Here is a 21,106-nt window from a genome sequence, read left to right as displayed (position 1 = left end):
CTTTGGACTGAACATATTCCCCTCCAGATCTGACACAGAAACACATACATAGCTCCCTCAATAAGACAGGAGCAGGCAAAATGTGCAGCAAAATGACTGTTTGCAGCACCCTTTACAGTCAGTATGGACAGATTTGTGTCAAATATCCACATTGTGTCGTGCTCTGCGGTGTCATAAAATAAATGCATCATAGAAACAAACCATTTCATAAGTATTTGAGTGAGTTATTTATTTAGAAAGACAACAAAAATGAAGAAAAACAAAAATATTTCACTTACACAATAATGTAACAGGGACTGGTACACTTTGATGCATTTAGTGAAGCCATCTGGTCTAAACTCTACACGTGTTAAATCAAGCATTTCTATTTTCTTTCGACAAAGCACACATACAGACACACACACACACACACACACACACACACTCAGACAGACACATACACACACAGACACACACACACATACACACACAGACACACACACACACACACACACAGGAATAATGCCTTAGTGAATGTCTTGGCCCATGCGATTGGTGTGTGCCAACTAAAAGAAATTTTAAATTTTACATCCACAAGAGTGATTCATGAACATAAAGTGGTTTTGTGAGACTGTTTAATGTGACCACAACTTAAAGGAACAGTACACCCAAATATGGGGGGGGGATCAATCTCCCGTTTACCCCTAGTATAATCTATTACTCCATATAGTCTGTGTGTGATTTGGCAAGGTAACCAGTCTGCTGCAATTTCCTGTCAGAGAACGCCAGCCAACTGTCTCTGCCCTCCCTGAAAGAGGCGGACAAATTCATAAGCCTTCATAGACAGGTGCGAACAGATCATAGCTGCTAGTGTTCTTCCACAGGAAATAGTTCCTGAAACCCCCCCCCCTGCTATGGATTATAGTGGTTACATGTGTCACTGTTTTTCAAAGAGCTATTGTCTTTTTCACATGTACATTTTTGACAGTTTAGGCTCCACCAACACGGTCACATTCAGCTCCACTGTACTGAGGTGAGATGGGGAAGATCACAGAACAGTGGAAACTTCACCAAATCACATAGAAATTATCTGAATGAACAGATACTCATCTTGGCCAGGACTCCATTGAAAAACTGATTTCCAATCTCAATCTGATAAGGACTATCCTTGGGGTAAGTGGAAAAATACTTTGGTGTGATTTGGGTGAACTGTCTCTTTAACTGATTCTGAAAACAGATGGACTACCTTGCGCGTAAAGTCCACCGTGTAAGGTGTGCTGAGGAACCTGAGGCGTTATTCCTCTCAACAAGGAGATTGTCAAGGGCAAACATAGTCAAGCCATGTTAAACCATATTTCAAGTTTAAAAATGATCTTTTACATATTTTTTCTCTTTATGATGTTCTTTACCAGTTTGATATTGTCAGACTAAAAAAAAAAAAAGCTGTGATAAAAGAAAAGAAAAAAAACAAGCGAAGACAATCAAACAAATACAAGAATCTGAAAGCTCTACTCAACCACTGTCGTAGTACTGGATGAAAAAAAGAGAGTGGACACCATGGATTGTTAATGCCCTGTCGACGGCAATGCTTTTAGCTCAGGTGCTAGTTAGAGCAGGGATACTGATCCACACACACACACACACACACACACACACACACACACACACACACACTGAGGTATAGTGCTGCACACTGAAAAGCATTAAACCTCAACCACTTCTTGTGGTTCTTTGATGTTTCTGAAGGCAACAAGTACACCGGTGAAAACAATGCAATGTTTATGTCTGCCTCCAGGCTTGGTCAGGTTTCTGCCTCCAGAGTGAGACATCCTCAGTTTGTGATCTTTGGTTCCGAGTCTCTTTCTACACCCCTCTACTTTTAATAATCAATTCTAATGATTTAAAAAAAAAAAAAAAATGAACAGATTTATGCTATTGGGAATAATAAAAGTTGTTGGAATGACACTGAAACCAAATTACTCAATATTTGGCAATTTGGGAAAATAAATGAGTGGGTGCCTTCAAAAAAATGTAATAGAAAATAATACTAATAAAACAGAAAAAAAAAAATACCTCTGTTAATCACCCACTAAATGCCTATTGCTGAAAGATACCATCACCAACAAAATTAACATATTCTGAATAGCAGTGCCTCCACAAAGGTTTGTTTTTCAGTTCTGTTGGTGAGGCTGGATTCACGTTCCAGTGCTGCCGCTTAGCATTCACAACCAGCAAGCTACTTAAAGCCAGCATTTCAGCCCTGTAAAGCACATTTTTCGGAGAGGTGCGGAAGCTAATTTAAAAACGATACTAACCCAAATGATATCAGATGGGAAAACAATCAAGCAAAAAAACATAAGAAACGTAATCTTCATTTGAGTGTCAGGGAAGCCATCATTGGTTTCATCCAAAGCATCACAGAGAAAGACTCTTGACCATTGCTCTCAATCGGTGAGGCCAAAGATGACAAAAAAAGAACAAAAAACATTTGCAACAGAAAATTTGACCCACATGTGGTATCACAACATGCTCAACGCTTGTTTCCAGTCCAAGATAGGTATATGTGGTTATAATTTTTGGCTAAGGTAACAGACTTCAGCTTTGGTTGGTTTGTTTGCTTGTTTTCTAAGAGGTTGTGAACATCCAACTACAGTATCAAGATTCACTTCGTTTCTGGATATCACTGACAGGTCACCCGAGCATTCGCATCACGGAAGTCTTGCCGTGAGATCAGTTCCCTCTGGATTCACACAATGTCACGTTTAACAATGCCTGGAAGGTCCTCTGTTGAAAATCGGCCTCTAACCCAAACCATGTGGCTATAGTTCTCTCCTGGGAGTCTCTTCCTCCACTCTCCACCCCGTTTCTTTTGATGTCTTGAAGGGGTCATTGATAGATGTGCTCAAAGTACTGAGGCTGAGGATTCTCTTTGACGTATTTCTGAATGTACCAGCAGGTCAGGTGGGCTTTCAGATCCTCTTCCACCACAAAATCCATGGCTGCCTGTCATGAGAAAAATCAATCAATCAATCACATCTTTATTACTTTGATGAGCATCTCCCAAAACAACTAGACAAACAACATTTTATGCAACTCCTCTGAGAGGTGCACCAGCTCTTGATTTTCACTTTTGAATACTCCTCATTACAGACCTACTCTACGATAAATATTCAGTTATTGGTGTGCTCGATTACACCAACCTGCCTGGATACTTCAGATACCCATCAGCCACCTAAAAAGTGACAATATCACTAGCAGCATCAACTAAATCACATGCTTTTTGACTAATACATATAAGTGGATTGACTTTGTTCAACTCGTCATTAGCAGAGATGCAACGATTGATTGACCGGTGACTGGAATCGGACAATTTTCAGCTTGATCAGCCATGACCAGTGACTGGCTGATCAGTCTCAGGTGTCTGATTCTGCCTGTGCCACACGATGGTTCAATGCACACACAGCAGCAGGGAAAGTAATGTCACAGCCCCACACACACACACTAACACCTGTTCATGTGAGTGATCACACAAAGCATGTGTGTACTGTCTGCATGCTTTGTTGTACACTCCCCGTTAATCCTTAGCACCTGATCCCCTCCCTGTGCTCTGTGTAACTGTCCACTACGTTTTTTTACTGCCAATTTCCATTTATTAAATGCAGATAGTGTCTTCTCACAATAAACGTACAACTTCCGTGTTCACATGAAACAATGAAAAAAAGAACAACAAATACATAACAACTTACACATGGTGGTTCACCTGTTAAACCATGTTTACTGCAATTCATTTTCAGAGGGATTTTATTTGTACAAATAAGCTCTGTCCTGTGACCTGGAGCACTTTTTAATTTTTATATTTGTTTGAGTGAGAGTGACAGAGGGTCCTGTAACGTGGTGCAGTTTTAGATAAGGGTTATTTAATAGTCAATGTTTTCTCATCATCACATTATAGTTCTTAAAAAGAAATCGCCAAAATCAGAATCAGTAGGTCAGACTTAAAAAAAAAAAAAAAAATGGAATTAGCCATGAAAATTGCAATTGGTGCACCTCTTGTCATGAGCATAACAATGGATTTACATTCGTAGTGTGAAATTTAAGGAAAGGCCAAAGGTTTTATTTTCATCTCAACAAAGTGTATAAATAAAATGTCAACTATACTAGGGTGATCACTGTGAAATTAACCAACAACAACAACAAAAAAAAAAAACAGTGTACCTTAGCCAGGTGCTTGGCAATGCCTCTCCCTCTGTAAGCGTCTGGAACTTCGGTGTGCTGCAAGTCCACTGTCTTTTTGCCAACATACTCATAGAGCAGGACTGCACGGTCATGAGATCCTGAGGGCAGACAGAAGCTGTGGCTCTTTGTTGTTTCAAGACTTTGTCTCCACCCACTTTCATACTGCTGTACACAGCAACTTGACCCCACTTCACCAGGGGACACCAATAATACAGATCATTTTCCAATAACAGATAAAACTTAGTGGGTTTTCAAAAAAAAATAGTTAGTATTAAAACACAGGGAAAACCTTGTGGCTCACATTTTGCTAAAAAACCCACCTGACAAACTATGAAGTCGGGACTTTAAATTCAGCCTGAATTCTCCAGGTGCTATCCAGCATTTTGTGGCATTGTGAGGAGAGGATAATGCAACATCGGCATCATGCTTGTTAGCAAAATATCTTTAAGAGGCCATGGACCAAGATTTCACACTAAGCCGGGTAAAAGTTTATTTCACTGGTGTTGACTCTACAGCATGTCAGATGACAGTCAGCAAGATTTGTCTCAACAGTCAAGCATCTCAAGTGCTAAACAAGAAATCAAGAGCTGAACAGTGGATTATTGAAATAAATGGACACCAGGCCTTGCTGAAAACAAGTTGGCTGCTCCATACAGCGTTGGTCAAATGCTTAAAGCAACCTTGAATTAGGGCTCAGTGAGTGCTGTCACCTCATCTCTCCATGAGGAGTCTGCATGTGATCAATCCCCCATTCCAAAAGACACCCAAGACTGGCTGACTGGAGACACTACATTGGCCATAGGTGTGAACAGGAATGTGTTTATGTGTTGGTCTTGTGCTAGACGAGTTAAGTGAAGTGTCCAACAGTATTCCACTAAATGCATGCTGGGATAGGCAGCAGCCCCCTGTTCCTCTCAAGTGGAGTAAATAAAGACAGAAGAGTGTATTACTCCAGGAGAGCTTGTCTCTGATGGGACATGCGGGCCAGCATGCAGCCCACATGTTCCTAACCTTTATCTCTGTTTTCACCCGCTGCTGCCTATCTTGGCCAGGACCCCAGTGGAAAGGAGGTTTTAATCTCATGTGGGCTTTTCCTGGTTAAATAAAAAAACAAATCCTATCACCTAGCTGTGGTCAAGCCCTTGGACAAAAGGAAAATATTAGTGAGTGGAGAGATGGTGTCTTCATCCTGGGAACATGGCCCCATTACAGCCTTTTGTTGTCAACATATCAGTTTGAGGGAAGTGTTTTGTACAGGAAGAGCTTTGAGAGATACAAAACAGAATGCACTTGTTTCTGAGTATATCACATGCTCTTGAAGTCGACAAAGTACACAGTGGTAAATAAGCCTTATTTAACCCATCATGAGGCCTGTTTTACTACAAAGAATTTACATCACACTGAAATTAAAATAAGCTGGAAAATATGAACACACGTCAAAACACTTGTATTTCCGTTGCTGTCACAAAACGACAATCCCTGTACCACAGGCTCAGGCAGTAAATTGCAGAGTGGGAAGAACAATCCTTCATGTTGCAAATGGACCTTTAATCGAGTATATGATAAAAGAATTTAATTTGCCCTAACCACAGAACATGATACACCGGCAAGGATGAGTTGAGTTTATCCAATTATCTACTTATTAACATTAAAAGCACCTGAATAAGAGATTCATTACATCTTCAGCACATACCAATGAAATGGAGTGTTAATTCAACCTTCAAAATAAAAGTATTTTTCTCCTTGCAATGAAATTATAGGGTTGTGTTATATTACACTATGTATTCACAGTGGCTGTTTTTGTCAGAAACACTGAAAGTACTTTAAGCTTCACAGATTTAGGGAAAGGGATTTGTATTTTTCCAGTTGTGAGAGGGGTTTTCTAGGAGTCCGGCTGTTCCTCTCGAGGGAATTATTCATCCTCACGAGCAGAAACTGAGCTGCATATTAACTCTGAAGGAAATAAACGAAGTTACGAGTTATGGCGATGAAACTACAACCAACTCAAGGAAGTCAGCAACACTGACCAAGAGCAAGAAACGCTCCTAACTTCGGCTGAATTCGTGAAAAGAAATGTTGTGAGACTGAGCCACCCGGGCAAAGGGGCCTGACGTTTGCCCACACTAGCGGAATAGTGTTTGACATGCAAATGTAACTCGACAGAAAACGCAGTAAAACAGGGTTAGCAGGGCAGAGAGCTAAACTAGCCCGCTACTGGGCTAACATTAGCCCGCTAGCTTGCTAAGTGTTTTGCTGAGAGCTCACCGTTGAGTCTGATGACAAACTGCCGTCGTTTTTTATCGTGTTCCACCTGGATGGGAGAGCTGTTCACCTCGAGCACGTTCACCTGTGCTGCCTGGGCCATAATAACCAGCTGGGGGTCGCGTTGGTCGTGCCTGTGTTTCTCCTGTGTGACTCTACCAGGCTGCTAGCCAGAAATGGCTCACGTACATTGACAAACACGACCGGAGCAAAACACTCCATCCAGGGAAATCAGCTGTAAGGCCACGTGACCCTCGGCCAATGGCAAGCCTGCTCATGTTTGCGTCAGAGAGGCGGAAGCGGAGGGAGCAGGTGAGGTGTCACTGACATACACAGTATCAAACTAAAATGTTTCAGTCACAGAGCCCCAAAAGATGGAAAAGACGCTTCCCAGTGTGTCCGGGTCATCTCCTGCGTTGCCATGTAAACAAACACCGGCGCACGCACGGAGGACGTTCCTCTGGCATGGCACCACGCCAGCTGGGAGCTCCACTGCAGATAACCTCCAGGAGTGAGGACAACTGTTTCAACTATTATGCATTTTACAGTCTCAGTATAGTACCTCCATGCTGTATTGATGACATTTGGGAAACACATAACCCACCATCCTCCAGCTTGAAAAGTGCCTACATTTGTCCAAACCTCCTGAACTCTGACATTAAGAGGGAAATCATCTGTAGAGGGGCTTTCCACATCCTCTGCTGATGCTATATTCTTTTTCCAAAAAAAAGAAGAAGAAGAAGAAGAAGAAGATTTACATGACCTCAGCTCTGACTCAGTGACTTATGACTTTTATAATGACCAACATGAGACAAACTCGTGCTACCTTATACACCTGGTGACTGATAAATCATCATTCATGAGCTACTGGATCTATTTTTAAAACACTATTTACACAGTGATTCATTAAATTGACATTTAAAATATGACATTAATAAAATAAATACAAATAATAATATATTATATCTTTGTATTGCAACATTTATCTACAGCCCTGATTGCAAGATCTGGTGTTGGACATATTAAAGGATGAGGTGGAGTCAGGCAACAGCCCATATACTTACGGGCTCGGTTATTCTTGTTCTAGGTGTGTAAATAGTCTTTTTCTTCAAACATGGCCCAGTGATGAGTGATATAAGCCAGAAATCACTTTTAGGGGGTCAGATGAAGTCGTAGCAGCCAAATCAGTGACAGACGTGTCCTCAGCAGAGCCAGTCAAACACCTGTCAACTGCACTTGAGTGCTTCTTGCTCCAGATTGTGTGCTTCCTGCTCCAGATTGTGTGCTTCAAAGAAAAAAACAAACAAACAAACAAACTTGTAGGTAAAGAAATTTGATAGACATGAATGTTAGTTTTAATACCATAAGGGTGTGCAGACAGACATTAGAGAGAGAGGTATGTCAAGTTCATCGAGCTTACTGGCTGTGTTCAACTTGTTAAGCTGTTGACTTAATCCAGCAAAAGTCTAATGGAGTGTGTCAACTCTGTATGAGATTAACACACGGATGTGTGAGGGCCAGAGGGAGAAGGAGCCCAATTCCTGCCACAGACGAATGGATGGATAACGTTTGAGTTGGTGTTTGCCTGGAGGTTCTCACATTTAGATCAGTGCACTGTTAGTGGATTTCTGAATTGCTGCTTCTGACAGATTACATGATGTCTGTGAAACAAAGGTAAGTGTGAATAATGTGTTGAATGTGTTATAAAACCGTTTAAAAAGTTTTCTTTGTGTTTTTTTTTTTTTTTTTTTTTTTTTTTGCCAAAAGTGTCAAAATTTTCAGTGTAATGATTTCACAGCACCCAGCTGGTGAAGGTTTCACTTACACTCTTTAAAAAAAAACTGCTCACAATAGATCAATCACCGAATGATGTGTATTCTCTAAAACTTTAATAAGTAAAATATTGATCTTCAAGCTCTCTAAACTGTCTGATAATCCTATTTCATCAACAGAACAATTTGAATACTGATTAAAGTCCTTTTTAGCTCTCTGTTGCTGTTTTACACACGTTCACCCTGGACGTAGTACCAACCTTAAGCAACACGGCCCCCGGTGTTAAGCCTACAAATTATTTTAAGGACAATATATTTGTATAATTGAGGGCCGTGGTGGGATTACAAAGCACTGTGGTGGAGGAAACATCTTGATACAGAAACAGATCTGAATTTGACTGAATTTCCTGTTCTTTGTCATATTAAAAGTGGGGCATTTTATTATCTTAGCATGTTAATTTGAGTGGGTTTATCCAATTATCTAATTATTAATATTAGTTGTTAACAGTTTATATTTAGAACAAACCTACAGCTCTTCAGGAAGTGATTCATGACAGCTACACAGCATGATCATGAGTGTTGTGCGATGATTTCATCAGATATTACTGTAATAGTTACATCATGTGAGACAAAACCAATCAAAGTGTGTTTATTCAACCTTCAAAATAAAAGTTGTTTTCTCACTGGTTGATTTCTCACTGCTGAGCCATCACCTCATATTAAAAGCCCAGCAGAACTATCACAGCGGACACTATGATGAATTGTGGTGTTCGTTGTTTAATATAAGACATGAAAATGGCTGCACACGTTCCCTGACAAAGCCTTTGACCCAGACGTTTACAAAATATCGAGTGTTTAAAATAATTTGAGCAAGAGTTAACTACTGATGAGTGGAGTAAATCTAATTCATATGAATTTGTTTATGTGAATTTGTTTTTATGATGTCTAAAACTGGAGTCATGTTCGAAGCAGCAATGGGCAGTGATTGGTTTGTGTGAGATGACAACACCTGCAAATAAAACTGGAGGAGGACGGACAGATGTGTCACGTGCTGCTGTTTTACATTTTGCCCCTACATGTGCTGAATGCATCTTCAGCCTTATCAGCATTTGGAAATCATGCTCTACATGTTTCAATACAGATTAGTCAGTCAAATGCCAAATGTAATAAGAGCATTGTAACATAATAATTTAGTGAAATCACAGCTTGTCTGCACTGATTTATTTGTGTGTTTACCAATATTGTTTGGTTTTTTTTTGTCTAAAGCGGTTGGCACAAGGCCCTGACAAACCCTAAAGCCAACAAACCGAGCCAGAAGAAAAGAGGAAAGGTAAGAACTCCATAAAAAGAGCTAAAAAAAAAAAAAAAAAAAAAAAAAATAGTGAACAGGTGACAGTTGTGCTTTCAACCTTCAGTATTCTGGTTTCTCTGAGGTTCCGGAGATCACCGTGTCATTACACTGATTTGAAATCGTGCTGAGATGGGAATTGTGTATTCTAGGTGTGTCCTGGCATGACATTTCACCCTCTTGCATTTATCAGAAGCGACAATAAAATAATATAATTCAGGATGAAAGTCAACCTCATCTACACAGACATAATGACACATCTTTTAACCTTTGATACACACAATGCCCTTTAAGGCCACATTATCTAGAGAATTATATTTGCTTTGTTACATTAATTGCACATGCACGCGCGCGCACGCGCACACACACACACACACACACGCACACACACACACACAAACACACACACACCAGGATTGTAAGACAGCCAAATGAAAAGTTATCGTAGATGTGGAATAGTCAGGTATGGTTGATATATTAAGGTGTGCATGAGGTTGATTGCTTTCAGGTTTAATTTTATCAATTAAGCCACACTATGGGCTTTTGGGTTTGCCAAAATGGATATAGAGTATATGATATTATGTTACTGTGATAAATGAAAGCTTGACATGTTGTATGGCTACTATAAGTAAAGATTCGACAGTTTTGAATAACATTATATTTTGTCAACATGGTTAAAAAATTACAAGTGGGATAACTCAAGTCTTGGAAAGTCATTTAAAAAAGGTATAATAATATAAACTGACCTAACATGATTTTCAATACATCAATGTCATTTCAACAGCACTGTATTGCAAACCTGGCTAATATAATCAGTGGATCAAGTGGGGGTCCCCCAAACTGTAACCCACCCAGCACAAGGCCTTGTGTTGCCCTGACCTTGAGTCCTGATCAACAAGTTATCATATTGCCATGAATTCACACAAATAAATGTGGAAACAGAACAAACTCACATTTTTTTTCAGCTGAACTGTATCATTTTGGGAACAAAAAAATGCCAAGAGCTGTGTTATTGGTCTCTGCCACAGTCTCTAGCGCATATATTTTGCCTGGTTCTCTATCAGACCCACAGCCTGCAGTTGCCCTCACTGAAAACAAGGGACTCGTTCTCCCTCTGAGTTATTTTGGATCTTGGTGCTGACTGTTTCTTTGCTTGTCTGTGTTTATTTATCTGGTTTTACAAGTTTAGACATACAGTAGGCGTGCTTCATGACACAGTAGCATAATGTTTACTCTGCATATGAAAATGTTAAAACTTGCTGGACTGTTTGGGGAGCAGGAGCACAGTTTCCTCCGAGCGGGTTCATATTGTGGCTTAAATGCGTGCATGCGTTTGGTTTGATTAATGGGCTAAGATCCAGTCTGTGCAGTGCAAGCCTGCACCGGATGCAAAGTCAGGCCTCCTCAGGGCTCTTCAGCCTATAAATGCTGGAGCTAATTGATTTCTCTGTCGTGGGGTCCAGCCACAGATTGATCGCCTCTGCAGTCAGTGAGGCTGCATCTCCTCAGACTGGGATGACCTGCCTGTGCGTGATGGTTTTCCAGTGTTCAAGTGTGATTAAGACTTGGCTACTCAGCATGTGTGTTGCTGTGTGTGTGGGCACCATCCCAGTATTGGTCAGATGGTACTTAAGTAAATTAAGAGATCTTGTGAGGATTAAAAGGTACTGTCTAGAGGTGATGGGATGTATGTGTCAAGAGTGTCCATGTTGGGATGGGTGGTGAGTAAGGGACGAGACTTTTGACATTTAAATATTAACATCCCCTAAAATAGAGAGCAAGTTTGAGGAACCTTCTTTTGCACCTTATTTTTTCAGTTAGTTAAATGTGTGTGTTTCCCTGTGTATCTCACCCCCACCCTTCTCTCTCTCTCCTCTCTCTCTTTCTCTCTCTCTGTCTTGATCCCAAAGGATCAAGGACCAACTATGGCGCCTGTACCTAGTGGAAGTAACCAAACTGGCTCCAGTGTTGCCAAAACCAGTTTTAGAAGTAGAAGGAGTAACACTGCTGGAGGTAGTGTTGGCGGCAGAGGTGGGGATTGGCGAGCTCCTGGCAGCAAGGTTGGAAGCACTTTGCACAGAGGCATCGTCAGCCACAATAGCTGCGTTGGCCACCAGGGCACCAGACAAGCGTCTAACCCAGCGAGAGCGGCACTTCGCCTCTGCAGCAGCCGAAGCTCTCCGTCCCTCCACACCTCCTCCCTCTCCGCTGCTCCGTTCATGAGAAGCTGCCGCTCTCTCTGCAGACTTGACCGAAGTCCCATCAGGGATGGTAGGAGCCACTTCTCTTTGTTTGTTTTTGTGTCTTGGACATATGTATGGAATAGAGATATTATCTTGCAAGTGTCATTACTGAAAAAAAGTCAGCTGTCAGTCAAAAATGTATTTATATTTGTATAAATGAAAAATTTTTTCCTTATTCTTGCTATTTATTCCTAAGATAAACAACACAAGACAATATAAGTTGTTAAGAAATAACTTCCTAAAGAAATTGCAATCTAGCAACAAAATACTATTTGACTGTGCTTGAGAAGCTTCTTCACAATGCCATATTTTTTGCATTTAAAACTGCTTTCATTTCAAACAATGATTATGAATTCAGCTCCAAAATCCACTTAGTTTCATTTGAAGCTAAAAAGTTTTTTTCTTGGAGCTGCTGCTGATTCTTTATAATGTAAGATATGCTTGAATAAATGTTCTGAGGTTCTGAACAGAGCCTTCGCCCGCTGTTTGTTTTGGTGTTTCAGAAACGGGCTCCGGTCACACAGTGCTGAGGTCTCTATTGAACACTGGACCCTCATCCTTGGAAAAGACAGCTCTGGAGTCTGGCCAGCCGACATCTCCTGCTGCCACGCAGGAGCCATGCAGGTTTATCCTCATGTTTACGGTTTTATAAGAATTGCAGACGCTGGTCATGGTTGGGAGTGGGCATTGATTTACTGTATTTGAAATTAAAAAATTAGTAGTGGATTAGTCACTGAACTACCACTGAATATGTTGCTTTTCTGTTTTTTCTAATGAGCAGGGATGCCAAAGACCACGGTGAAAATGATGAGAAAATGGAAACCAGCTCCTCCTCTGATCCACCGGCTTCTTCTTCCTGCGTGGTTTCCAGTGCTGCTTGTCATCAGCACAGCGACAAACTGAAGAAACAGGTTATTTTATGTGCATTCATAAATCTATACGTTAACAGTGAAATTTTGCACTGTGGTTAAGATTAAACTATTAATATTTGGTATTAAATAGGTGTAAAAAAATGCTCCACATTTTTAAACATATCAGTGTTTCATGTAATGCTTAAAAAAGACCTTGTCCAGTAATAGTCCAGTCATTTTATGAAAAAACCTAGGACAAATTGCAAGAGAAGCAAACTCAGCTGATTTTGTATCCTCAGTTTGTCCTGAGTGAGGGAAAAAAAGTCCCAAGAAATCCCATTGGTGGAAAGTTTTGAAAATCACCTCTATATGACCACATATTACCAAAAAAACACCCTTTTTAACACACAGAGGAAAGGGTTCAAAATTTTACTTTCAGATATCACGATAAAAATTCACAAGTTGATTACACACACAAAGACAAGAAAAAAAGTCAATTACAAGTTCTTTGAATTATTCTGTTTACACATACATATCATACATTATCTGATTTGATATGCGCTAATAAGGAATATAAGGAATGAAAGCCAGAACAGATATTAAAACAGTGAATTAAAAGGTTACTATATATATAATAATCTTTTAATTCACTGTTATATAGTAACCTTTCAATTCAAGGTTACTATATATATAGTAACCTTTCAATTCACTGTTTAAATGTCTCTTCTATCATTTATTCCTTATATTCCTTATTAGCGCATATCAAATCAGATAATGTGTGATATGCATGTGTAAACAGAATAATTCAAAGAACTTGTAATTGACTTTTTTTCTTGTCTTCGTGTGTGTAATCAACTTGTGAATTTTTATAGTGATATCTGAAAGTAAAATGTTGAACTCCTTTCCCCTGTGTGTTAAAAACAGTGTTTTTTGGTAATATGTGGTCCTAAATAGGTGATTTTCAAAACTTTCCACCAATGGGATTTCTTGGGACTTTTTTCCCCTCACTCAGGACAAACTGAGGATACAAAATCAGCTGAGTTTGCTTCTCTTGCAATTTGTCCTAGGTTGACCCCAATTTTGGCCTAAAATTACTGGACTATAATGTATAGTGGACGAATCTTGACACAGTAACAAATAAAAACAATGAAGGTGTGATCACATTAAGACTTCAGAATATTAGAGGACACAAAACTTGCCCCAAAAATGTATTTCGGACCCTCTTATACCTGCTTTGAGCTAATGTAATATATTGTGTGGTATTGCTTGCAGTCTCCTTTGAAAAGGCTTATGATTTAAGTAAGAATAAGGGAAAATAAGCAAAATAATAATAGTACAGTTATTTCAGAGTGTAAAGTTGTTTGTCTTACTGGAAAAGACAAGACTTTAGGATTTGAACCTGGGAAACTTGCCTCACAAGAACGGTCTTTTGTTGCTTAAGGACAGTCCTTGCTACCTTTCTTAGTAAAGCTTCAGTAGGCTGTCTGATGGCTGTGTAATTAAAACTGTGTGATATATGAAGTGCTGGTCGAGGATCTGAAAGATAAGCAAGTGAAAATGTCAAAGGCGGACCACAAAGACCACAGAGCACTGTACATGAAAATTTATTAGAGCAATACATTACACTGTCTATGTGTGTTTGCATTGTTAGGTGAGCTGATTCATTGGCAATTATGAAAGAAAATATTACTGAGATAAGAAAAGAAGAAACTAACGTGAGATGCCATGCTCTGAAAACAAGAGAAACAATGGTTCATTGGAACAACTCAAGGCAAGAAATTATCAAGACTCGACACATAACATATTTCTGACTCTGAAACACAACATACAGTATGTTAAATTTTAGATTAACGTATGCAGCTAATGGAAGAGCTGCACTCTTTAAAGATACAAGGTTTTGTGAACTCTGAAATTAACATATGTAATTCACTGATCTTGCCCCCCTTGGTTACTGTTGCTAGGTTGGATAAGGTTTATGTCATACACAAAGTGAAACTCAGTGACAGACTAGTCAGTGTGTTTGTTCCTGCAGTTTAAAGATCAAAATCAGAAATACTTTATTGAGCCCTGAGGAAAAATTTTTACATGACAACATTTGAAAGGACGGTTCCTCCATGTCCAAGGCTTTTCCAATAGAAACTAGCTTTAAATAGTCCTTTCTTTCTGTGTTTATTCCCACAATTTCAATCACACATGCAACATGTTACAAATCAAAATGTTCAGTGTCTTCTGCTGAATCCAAACAAGTTATGGTCAAAGCAACTGCACCTCTTGACATTTTACATAATTTGTCATGCCGCAGACATTTACATATTCAGGTATTTAGGATTTTTTTCCCTTGCAAAATACTTTGATACTCATCTAAAACATTCAAACTCTAACAGTGTTCATCAGTCTGAGCTGATGATCGTCTTGTTAGCCATTGAACTTTCATATTCATGATAATGATCATTAATAAGTCTCACATAACATGATGTCAGACCATTTGGAAACAAAAATCACAGTGTATGCAGATGATACTGCTCAATCTAAGCAGTCCTTAGGAGGTGAATCCAAATGTACACTCTTAAGAGACACCACAATTAATTTACCTTCTCATGGTTGCTCCATCTCATGATCCATCATTTTTCAAATGTTAAGACCAAAAGCAAAATATGATAAAGTAGATTACACTCAAATATGCTCAGTTGAAATATGCGTGTCCAACAGACATCCTCTGGGAAAAAACATCAAATAGAGTAATGGCTATAAAATATTACCACGAACAAAATTAGTATGCTTACTTACAACAATGACAATATATCACAAGTGAAAACAATAGTATTCCATAATGTCTGTTACTTAGAGCATATATTCATAATACAAAATCTTGTAACAGATCGGATACATCACAACAGTGTCATATATATTTTTTAGCATATTAGTGCCATAAAATGCCTCTGTGTCTCATTCTCCAAAAACAAACCACACTAAAGTTGCTAACATCAGATAAATACTCCAGAATGTCATGGGCTTACTTATGCTCCTTGCTCTTTACTTTTTTGTCTCTCAGAAATAGCTGATGGCCTGGTTGAGTAGCCTTATGATAACTTATGATCTGAAGAGATAATCAATTGGAAATCAAGTCCAAAATGGTCCTCAGCAGCAGTTCTTCCCTTCTTTCTGTGCCAGGAGCTGTCTCAGGATTCAGCAGTGCAGCTCCCTGATGCCTCCCGCTTGTCTCTTCCTCGCCGCCTTCGCTCCAAATCCCTCGACTGCAGAGATGATGAGTCTTCTGTTATTGTGAGTCTGATCGCAGCAACTTCTCCTTAAAAGTGAAATATTTCTTTTAATTTCTACCACATGTGATTACTTAAGTTATTGTACAATTAAATGTTAGAGTGCTGTGGGGTATGTAACAGGAGCATCTCACACAAATCCTGATACAATGAGCTCAGCATGTTGAACCAGTTGTTACTAGTTACCTCCGCCAAGGAGGTGAAACCTACTGTCTGTCTGTCTGTCAATCTCTCATGCACGATAACTCAAAACCAGGTAGATTTGCACGCAACTTGATGGGAAGTCTGGTCATAAGCCAGTTCTTCACAAGCCCATGACCACGCTTCCCATCAAGTTTTTGATACTTTTTGGGTCATTCTTTGTCATGGGGGTATGGAAATGGGTGGGACTTAACTCAAACAGGGCGGTGGTTTTCCATGTAACATCTCGAAAGTTGGCAGGGAGGTTGGTCATGGGTCAAGGCAGCACTGACACACTTTCCACACTGTTTGGCTGAACGGGGCATGTCCTTTCAACAGCATTGTTGAAAAGGGATGTGGCTTTGCACAAATAGGGCCATAGACGCCCCATGCACCATGGTGGGGAGGTTGGTCATATGTCTAACTGATTGGCTAAAATGGTCATATCCTTTGGCAACAACACTGATGAAAGTGGATGTACTGCAGCACAGACAGGGCCTTAACTTCCAGTTGGTGGAGGTCTGCACTCTACTGAGTGCCTTCTTGTTTTTTGATGGTTCAGTGAGTTAAGTGACATAGTGTGTGCAAGGACGTCACAAAGTCACAAGTCACAAAAATAATCTCAAACAGGGTGATGTTCATTTAGTATCGGACATATTGGATTATGACAGGGTTGTGTTCAATCGTTGTTATTGATGGCTATGCCAGGATTAAATATTCTGTACTTCACTGCTATAGCAGCACATGGGATGCTTTGCTTCCTCCTCAGCCTGACCTGCTCCACTTTTGGAAAGGCTGGATGATGCAGCAGGATGCAAATGGACAGGTGAATAGGTCAATTCGTTGTCACTGAAAATTTTATGAGTAGACTGACTCAGCTGCAGCAGAAATGACCTCACCCCTGACATGCTATTCATCAAATATTTAGGACAGAGTAGGACTGGGTTTCTTATATGTCATTTGGGTAATTGGGAATTATTATCCTTGCCTTCTCAGCTCTGGCTTTGAATGTTTTTGATAATAGTGGCAGAAACACTGGTTTGTCCTGACTGACCAAATCCTGTGGTTCTACAGAGATTCATTGGCTGAGGAAGTGTACTAGTATTCCACTTTGATTTATGAAAGAAACCTATATAACTACATAATCAAAAAGAAGCTTATATGTCTCGTCTTCATCCTGGCAATCATGTATAGCTAGAAGCAAAAAATGAATCCCTAAGACATGATGCTATAAACCCATATGTATGACACACATCAACATTTATTGTAAGGAACAGACCCTTTCCACAGCAGCCCCTTTTGACATAAAACAGGGTAAACACAGATGTTACTGATGACATTAAGATTCAGCTCCATTTAGGTGTAACAGAGCGAGGGCCCTGGTGTTGTGCATGCTGGCACACTGGAGTGTCTCTGTTAGACCTAAATGGAACAAAACCTCAGTCAATGCCATCAGTAACACCTGTGTTCACCTGCTATTTCATGTCAAAATGGCTGCTGTGACAAAGATCTAATACTGAATACCTGAATTCTGTGGGGTAAAAACGTAGATTACTTATATAGATATTTGCTCTGCACTGTCTTGTAAAAGAAGCCTTAGTAAGGACTAGGTTACTGCAAAAAGGTTTTTATGCTAGACCGGTAGTACTGCACTGAGCGTGGTGTGGATTTATGGTAGCATGGTCAAACTCTGTCAAGACGCTAAATGATTTGAAACCTGCTGCTTTGCACTGACTAAATAAAAGGCTAATTTGAGTTTGTGTATTATAGCTTATTGTGTATTAGTAGATTCTCTACTCTGATAATATACTCAAACTTCAGGCCTTCCTTCATGTATTTTTTCTCAGTTTTGTTTTGTTGTTGTTTTGTTTGGATCTCACTTAATCTCTGGGCAACATTTAAAGCACCTTCCCTTTGTGCAAAAGTGCAAATCTCAGGGTGGAGATTGATGTGTCGCCCTCGCCACACACAACATGATCATAAGCCACAGCTTCAACGCCATCTAACCTACAAGCTACAATTATTTAAATTCAATGTCCTCTTTACACTGCCATCCACCTCCACCCATAGAATTTTATTTCTTTATTTATCCATTATTTAACCAGGTAGACTGTCCTGCCAGAATGTATGTTCTCACCCTAGAATAGAATAGATTTTCTGTTTGTTTCTGTTAGCAGGATATCAGTGACTAGATTTGCATGAAACTTCATACCGCAAAGATGAACTGATTAACTGTTTATACCATTTGAGGGGGTGTGGTGGTACGGGTAACTTCATACAAAAAAGCCTTTGTGTGCTTATGAACAGGCCTAAGAGACATAACACAGTGGTTTCCTGATGTGAAACAAGATGGTAATTGTGCACTGAAGAAATAATTAACTTGTGGTGCAAATCTGACATGTGGAGCTGGCATATCTTGACAGGCCTTTTTCAAAGACGCCATTTAGACATGAAATAGCAGGATGAACCCCGGTGTTACTAAGGGTCTGGTCTGTTCAGTGGAGCCAGGGTCCTGCTGTTGTTCATGCATCAAAGATCTCTCGCTCTGTGTTTATGCGATAGCACAGGAATGTTCTGTTGGTTGGTTTACTCACAGCAACAGGGGGGCTCAATCATAAACTGTGTAAGATCATAGCCATTGAGTCACCAGATACACTGAAAAGTACACAATTCATGTCCTGTTTTGTTCAGTTTCTGATACATTTTACATAAAACTTTACATGAACTCTTTGTAACACTCTCATAATACCAAAACAAGAGCTCAACCATGCAGAAACTGTAAATGACAAGTGGAAGCCAGCCCTCATCGCCAACTCATCAGTTTATACAACCTCTGACAACTGAGGCATGTCTGGTGATGAAGAAGGTTTCTGTTTTTTCAGACTAAAGATGGAGTGTACACCCTCTGTGCTATGACCTCTGGGATTAGACACAACTGGATCCAAGCCGTGTTGGAGAACGTTGGGCCCACTCTTACACCTGACATGGCAAGGTGAATTAAATAAATTAGTGTTTTTTCTCTACACAATGTATGTAGAGAATTGATTTTTACCAAGGTACCCATATCTGTTTATGTATAAGATATAGTCTTCTGCATCCCTCTCTCCCAGTTCCCTCTTAGAGGAAAACACTCGACTGACAAGTCAGAGACCAGATTCGCGGCCGGCTGAGGTTGTGCGGGACACAGCACATGAAAAGAGCTGTGTGCGAGATGGCTGCGGAGAGGGCCAGGACAAAACATTTGACGGGTCAGAGGTCACGCACAAAGAGCAGGAGCCCAGACTGCCGCCGGAGAGAGAGCATGTTTCTGCTGATGGAGGCTCTGTCACGTCCTCTCACGTGTCCTCCCCTGTCCCATCTGCTGCCTCCTCTGCCTCGCAGGCTGTCAGGGATCCTGCACATCTGGCGGAGGAGGGACAACAGAGTCGAAATGCTTCCTGTCATCAGCATCCGCTCCTTGTTGGAAAAACACAAACAGGTTTGTTAATTAACTAGTCAAGTCAAATGGATGATGTGTCAGAATCGGGTTTCTAATAACTAATTTTGACATTCACTTTTGTTTAAGACCCAAGTTGGAATATTTAGCCCCTACAAATTCTGATTTTATTTATTTATTTTTTCACCTTTAAATTTCTGTGACTGAATGATTGACACACTGGCATCTTGGAGTAAAAATTATCTTGATTTTCAGTTCTGGTGAGACATGACTGAGCTTTATGGACTCATTATATTCCATCAGAAAGTTACCAAAAAAGACTGTATTTGGGCTGTAATTTGGATCATAATCTTGTGTAGCCAGACTTTTGGCTCATGGCTATGTGTGGCATCAGTTGGCTTGAGATAAACTATCAGCCATTTTTCCTTCTGAGAGGAGTCTTTGTGTTCTGGGCACACACTTTTGTTCTTGGCGTTGTAAAAGGCGGTCAGTGGTAAAAATACAACTGAGAGTGCTGTGGCTGTAGGAGACCTCCCAGGACAGGCTGCTGTGGGCCAGGGACTCCTTAAAGTCATACATGCTCATATTCACAAACTGCATTAACATAGTGGAGGAGTTTTTAAGATATGTAATGACATTACATGCCACTACATGTTATGCAATACACTGGATTCAGTCTTTCCATGTGTGTTATTGACCGTTTGTGCAGCAGGTGTGACTGACACGTCACCTGGTGCTGCTGCATGCCAGTTTGAAGGGGCTGAGAGCAACAGCTCCACACTGGCATCCACACTGGTCCCATCGAGTGATGAAGGGTATGATGAATGCTCCAACGTGCGAGTTGAAATTGAGCAGAGGTGGCAGCAAGTTGAAACCGCACCACTGAGGGAGGACAGACGCGTATCCACAAGCAGCACTTGCGAGTGTACGCAAGAGAAGGAGAAACTGTGCTGTGAACAGCAAATGGGGCAACTTGTCAAAGAGGTGGGTGAGTGTGTGTGTGTGTGTGTGTTTATGTGTGAGAGAGAAAGACACTGTGAAAACACTGTGTGGTCCTTAACGCTACAGTTACTGAGTCAGGAAAATAATTACCCACCTTTACCCCACTCTTCTCAAAATAAATAACTGTGTAAAAAATAAGATAATTGTGCTAGAGGCAACAGTGATAAGTGTGAGCAACACTGCAGGTGAAAAAGCTTAAATTAAAAAAATGACAAAAATATATAAGTTTATTCAGTATCACTTTATTTGGACTGTCCACTGTTATTATTCAATTTAGTATCAACCTAATCCTACCACTAACTCTAACTCTAACTCTAACTGATATAAAGTTGATGCTAATGTTGCGTTCATGCCATGTAGGAGAGATTGTAAGTTCAATGTCCGAGTCTTCACACGCCCATTAAACTGTTGCAGAACTGTCTCTACAGCATCTGAATTCAAATTTACCTTGATATCAATGATAATAATGACAGCTAGAGTTTTCACTCTGAGCACTTCCTGCTTCCTCTGCGCAGATGT

General features: G+C 40.2%; 2 protein-coding genes across 2 annotated transcripts; one reads left to right on the top strand and one right to left on the bottom strand.

The window, feature by feature from the left end:
- Positions 1 to 203: 203 nt before the first annotated feature.
- Positions 204 to 6,721, bottom strand: natd1 (protein NATD1). The gene is made up of 3 exons (XM_030058731.1): positions 6,481 to 6,721; positions 4,195 to 4,313; positions 204 to 2,982 (listed from the first exon to the last, which is right to left on the bottom strand). The coding sequence occupies exons 1-3, from the start codon at positions 6,578 to 6,580 to the stop codon at positions 2,866 to 2,868; spliced, it is 336 nt and encodes a 111-aa protein (XP_029914591.1). The 5' UTR covers positions 6,581 to 6,721; the 3' UTR covers positions 204 to 2,865.
- Positions 6,722 to 11,522: 4,801 nt separating this feature from the next.
- On the top strand, positions 11,523 to 19,988 carry LOC115363086 (uncharacterized). The gene is made up of 8 exons (XM_030057159.1): positions 11,523 to 11,868; positions 12,344 to 12,464; positions 12,622 to 12,751; positions 15,863 to 15,973; positions 19,032 to 19,141; positions 19,260 to 19,397; positions 19,531 to 19,627; positions 19,980 to 19,988. The coding sequence occupies exons 1-8, from the start codon at positions 11,523 to 11,525 to the stop codon at positions 19,986 to 19,988; spliced, it is 1,062 nt and encodes a 353-aa protein (XP_029913019.1).
- Positions 19,989 to 21,106: the final 1,118 nt, after the last annotated feature.

The sequence above is a fragment of the Myripristis murdjan genome, chromosome 8 (genome assembly GCF_902150065.1).
Source record: "Myripristis murdjan chromosome 8, fMyrMur1.1, whole genome shotgun sequence".
Taxonomy (NCBI): Eukaryota; Metazoa; Chordata; class Actinopteri; order Holocentriformes; family Holocentridae; genus Myripristis; species Myripristis murdjan.
The sequence above is the reverse complement of the archived record's forward strand: the minus strand, read 5'-3'. Positions and strand labels throughout refer to the sequence as shown.